The sequence below is a fragment of the Orcinus orca genome, chromosome 15 (assembly GCF_937001465.1).
Source record: "Orcinus orca chromosome 15, mOrcOrc1.1, whole genome shotgun sequence".
NCBI lineage: Eukaryota > Metazoa > Chordata > Mammalia > Artiodactyla > Delphinidae > Orcinus > Orcinus orca.
The window spans coordinates 2,080,214-2,085,560 of record NC_064573.1 but is presented as its reverse complement, the minus strand read 5'-3'; the positions used below and the strand labels follow the sequence as shown (position 1 = coordinate 2,085,560).

Below are 5,347 nucleotides of genomic sequence, written 5' to 3'. Positions count from 1 at the left end.
ACCCTCCATATACATATGGCATCATTTCATCGTATCAACGAGCTTTTGAAGTATCCGCTCTTGTTGGGGCTGGAATTCACATTTGAGTTGTCTGATTGCATGATGGAGAAAGCGCATCTCAGACAAGGGGAGCTGAGAGCGCGGAAACGGAATTCAGCGCGTCCATTGTGGACACATCAGACGGCAGATGTGACCGGAAGGCAAGAGTACTTTTTATTAGAAAGTATAATAATGCTTAGTGCATTGGCAAATTAAAGGGGGAAAGACTGCACTTATATCTGAAGCATAGGTCCCAATTCAGCAGCCATTTCTAATAAAAACTCTTAAATAAAAGAGGAGTGGAGGGAACTTGCCTACGTGGGCTGAAGGCTAAGGTAAGTCACCCGTGATCATAACATGAGACCAGCAGTTCTCACCTTGGCTGCACATCTTCTGATTCCCCCGAGAGGCCACCCTTGGGCCAATTGCTATCAGGGTCTGTGGAGGTGGGAGCCAGGCATCCCTGTCGGCTGAAATCTCCTCACGTGATCGTTGTGTGCAGAGGAAACTGAGCAGGGATGGTCTGGTGTGTGTGTGTGGGTGAGTCCGAATGGCAGCAGCATCAAAACCGGGGGGCTTTTCAGTCTAGGGTTTGAGCCAAAGCCAGGGTCCCGAGTTCCCCACTGTGGGTCCGTGCAGGAGTCAAACCCAGGAGGTGGCCCAGGACATCCTGATTTGTGTTACTGGGATGTGAGTCAGTTGGCTGAGGGTTAGAAACACTCAGGCTGTTTTCATCCAGGGCTCTTGGGAGCATCACTGCAGGAACCACAGCAGGGAGGGACCCGGCCAGGTGGAAGGCTGGACCGTGGGCTTGGCACTTGGAAACGTGTCCCCTGTACAGAAAAAACCCAAAAAAATAAACAAACAAAATAACAAACAAAACACAGTTCATTTCCAATTCTACCATGCAGCTGAACAGGCTGTGGCTTCACTGATGCCTGTGGTCACGAGGATTAGAGGACTCCCGGTCCCGGGAGTGCCGGGCCCTTTTATGCCTGTGGGATTTATCTTGACTCCTACTTCTACTTCTGTGACTACGCCCCTCAGAGCGCCCACTGTGCCGGCTGCAACGTGCGTGTGAGCTTCGACCTCCGTCTCTATGTCTGTTCCTGTCTTCTCGCTCTTCCCTCCTGCCTGATGACTTGTGTTCGTGCTTGGGCTTCTTCTTCCTCGGCTCCCGGTCTTGGTCCTCTGCTCCACCATGGCAGGTCGTCCTGATCTCAGGGGAGCTGGGCTGGGGCTTCCACACCTCCCTGGACTCCGACTTCTGACCCCTCTCTGAGTTCTTGCCACTGTGCTGTTTAGAGCCAGGGTCACGCTTTTCCTTTATCATCTTGCTTCTGGGCGATGAAGAGGAGGCTGGCTGCTCTGCCTGTACCTCCTGGTCAGTCTTCTCTTTTTCTTTCTTTCTTTTCTTGGTTTCCTTTCTGTCTTTTTTGTGTTTTCTGGTGGGTCTGTCATCTTCAGAGCCCTCAGATGAACTCAGTGAGGGAGTGTGCGCCCCGCAGCCCCTCTCACGCAGCTCTCTGGTCACATCGTCCATTTCTTCTGAGTCCGTAGGAGGCCAATAGCGAGACACATGATCCACTCGGATAGCTCTTCCTTTGATCTTGATCCCATTAAAATTGTCAACAGCCAGAACTGTGCTCCTCTGGTCTTCATAGCAGAGGAAACAGAATCCTTTGGATTTCCCAGTCTTCTTGTCCCGTACCAAATTAATGTTAACAATTTCACCATATTGTGAGAACACACAGATGATGTCCCCTTCAGTCAGCTCATAAGGAAGCCCTCCCAAGAAGATCCAGGCGCTGTCCTTGTACTCGGAGTGCCAAGACGCCTTCTCTGCTACCCCCAGCTGGAGATCACGCTCATTCAGCTTGGTGATCAGCTTAACTTTAGTTAAAGGGTTCATCTCTGCGGGTTCACGCTCAGAAGCTAGCAACCGACTTCACGCTCAGAACCTAGCAACCGACTTCACGCCCAGAACCTAGCAACCGACTTCACGCCCAGAAACTAGGAACCGACTTCACGCCCAGAACCTAGCAACCGACTTCACGCTCAGAACCTAGCAACCGACTTCACGCTCAGAACCTAGCAACCGACTTCACGCCCAGAACCTAGGAAGCGACTTCCGGGAGAAGCCGTAAGACGCATGCGCAGCCCCGGCGCCACGCGCCCATTGGTCTCCAAGGAGCTTGCGCCGTTGATGAGTTTACTCTTAAGGAATAGTGTACTTAAAGTCTTGTGTTTATTGGGAGTTGTTTTAGAAATCAAGTGCGGATGCTTTTTGAATTTGTATTGTGGTCTTTGCTTAGAATTATTTGATTTTACAATGACTTTACATATAGATGCCTATTTCAGTACAGCTATTAAAATCTGCACTTTTTTGAATCTGTGATTTTCTGTGAGGTGGCCATAACGACAAGATTCTAACAAGAATAAGGTGCCCTGTCCCCTGATTTCCAATGAGGCTTGTGCTGTGGAGTTAAGGTGATACATACTCAAGACTGAAACCTATTTCCTGACCACCTGTCTTTCTTCTGTCACCAGTTTCCCTTCCATTTTTCTTTATTATTTAGACTTTTGTAGTCAGGCTTCCACCTTGAGCTTGCTCTGTACTCCTGGGAATAAGATATCTGGGCGTGTTTGGAGTAATAATGGGCCCCAAATCTGTGACCCAGGAGGCTCCACAGAAGTTCACACCCAGCGTACAGCTTGGTCCAGGAACGTGGCTCCTGGTGCCACAGGGGAAGGGCTTAGACACACGTGTCCTGGGGAAATCGGGACTGCAAGATGAAAGGCTTCTACTCAAAATTTCCATCAGACTTGGGAGCACGAGGCAACTGTGCTCTCTGGCCAATATAACAGAGAAACTCATGCACTCACAGTTTTGCCACAGAGATTCTCAACCTGGCGTCCACAGGGGACCCCACCAGAGGTCTGTTCATAGAAGTTTAATGGGGTCTGGAGACTAGGATGGGAAAAATTATATCCTTCTTTTCAGCAGTTTCAACCTGAAATTTAGCATTTCCTTCCATTGTGAGCATAGGAAAAAAATCCCAGTATCATAAGCGGCACCTATAACTTTGTTCCTAAAGGAAATTGCAGGTACATTTCTACCCCATTCCAAGTGTTAAAGGTATTTTATAACAGAATATCATTTACCCTCTTAGTTACTTCAAAGTCATGGTAGATGAGAAATGTACGGCTAGGTCTTATCCTGTAATGAAATCATCTGGTAGTATAAAACATTTTTCTTTATATGTGCATAGATGTAGTTCAATATAATTGGCTTCTTTTGTAATGATGTGGATTTAAAAAATATGTTTAAAAACATTATTCCTAGAAAGGGTGTACAGGCTTCACCAGATCTTCAAGGGGGCAGTTGTGCAAAAAGGTTCAGGACTCCATGGCAGCCCCAGGACCCTGAGCTCAGCTCTGTCACGTGTGTCTGCCGGTGGCCCTGGGAACTCCACCAGCACCCACGCAACGCCGGCACCTCAGGCGTCTACACCAGCAATGTTGGAGACAACCCCGACTCCGGGGTCAGGAACTGGAAGATGCCCCCTCATGGTAGCTGGAAACATCTGTTGCAATGTCAATAGGTAGGGAACTTCATTAAGGTACCAGGTGATCAAGTTCCTCGACAACTCACATCAACAAAAAGTGGACAAAAGAGCCAGTTATCACACGTCTTTATGGACCTGTTGTTAACATTCAAGAGACATTACTTGGAAAGTTCGAGGTACATTCACAGAAAAGGGTTCAGCATGGAGCTGGGAGTCCCAGCTTAGTAAGAGACGCACGCCCAGTGAAATAATGTGTTTAGTGGAAAACACCTGGTGTCATGTGCTGTCTTTTCCATACTTGTGCTTTTTTATGTAATTGTAATGATCACAGGCATCTGATCTTAGCTTCTGAACTAGACCTTAGCAAGGTCCCATGTTAACATAGAACTTTATAACAACTATTCTTACTGGTTGCAATAATAATAATCAGTGGAAATAATTTTAACTATTCTTCTAATAGTGAACATTTTGGTTGATTTCAAGCTGCTGTCGCTAAAAATGATATTCATTTTTAAAATTGAAATACAGTTGATTTACAATATTTTGTTAGTTTCAGGTGTACAGCAAAGTGATTCAGTTTTTTTATATATTTTTTTTTCAGATTTTTTTCCATTATAGGTTATTATAAGCTGTTGAATATAGTTCCCTGTGCTATTCAGTAGGTCCTTGTTGCTTATCTATTTTATGTACTGTAGCTTGTATCCATTAATCCCATACTCCTAATTTATCCCCCTCCCCTTTGGTAACCATAGGTTTGTTTTCTATATCTGTGAGTCTGTTTGTGTTTTGTGTATAGATTCAGTTGTATTATAAAAATGATATCCTTAAGAACATTTGTACACATTTTGGACGGTATGCAAATTATGAAACTATTTTACACAAGGTGGTCCCAAGTAACATTTTTGCCACCTTGGGGCAAAATGATTAGGGTCATTCCTGATGTAGTTTTTAACGAACTTCCTGGGTTTTCATTATTAAAGTGACCCAGACGGGGTGGGTTTCTTGGGTTCTCCCCACCTTCCTCTGCCTGGTGGCCGCTGGAACCTCACAAGTAGGTTAAAGGCAGAGATGTGTGGACACACAGTCCCCAGCCATGGTTCTCAGGATGCCCCTGTGCCCTGGCCTCCCACAATGCAACCTGGGGCCCTTACTCTGCTGTGGGCAGAATGACTGCTTCCCGCTTCTGATGGGAAACCCCAGGCCGACCCAGAGAGGGGGTTTGGTCTGGGAGATGCCGCGGGTCTTTCCTCCAGTCCCAGAAATGGTGGGTCTGGGAGGAGGGTGGTCACAGGGACTCTTTCAGCCTTGAGGGGCTGCCCCTGGGGACTACCTAAGCTTTGGTGCGTGGGATTGTCTCGCTGGGTCTGGACAAACACAAATTGATACTGCTGATTTCCAGTAGTATTATAACTTTACATCCTTTCTGCATTTTCATGCGAATTCCATTGGGACGTTAGGAGAAGATGAAGCAGTAACAATTAATTATGCAACACAACTCAGAAGGTCCTAAAGTGATTTAAAATATTGGTTTAAACTACTCTATCCAAAAGAAGTCTTAAAATAGTCCCCTAGGGGCTTCCCTGGTGGCGCAGTGGTTAGGAATCTGCCTGCCAATGCAGGGGACATGGGTTTGAGCCCTGGTCCGGGAGGATCCCACATGCCATGGAGTAACTAAGCCCGTGAGCCACAACTACTGAGCCCACGTGCCGCAACTAATGAAGCCCACACACCTGGAGCCT

The 5,347-nt window shown here is 46.9% G+C and overlaps 1 protein-coding gene across 1 annotated transcript; it reads right to left on the bottom strand.

The window, feature by feature from the left end:
• Positions 1-913: 913 nt before the first annotated feature.
• LOC101282595 (RNA-binding motif protein, X-linked 2-like) lies at positions 914-1,991 on the bottom strand. Its single transcript, XM_004280016.3, has one exon. The coding sequence runs from the start codon at positions 1,949-1,951 to the stop codon at positions 968-970; it is 984 nt and encodes a 327-aa protein (XP_004280064.2). The 5' UTR covers positions 1,952-1,991; the 3' UTR covers positions 914-967.
• Between the last annotated feature and the right edge of the window lie 3,356 nt (positions 1,992-5,347).

What these genes read in the sequence shown, in the direction of transcription:
- LOC101282595 (XM_004280016.3), bottom strand. Translation starts at nt 1,951, where the DNA reads ATGAACCCTTTAACTAAAGTTAAGCTGATCACCAAGCTGAATGAGCGT.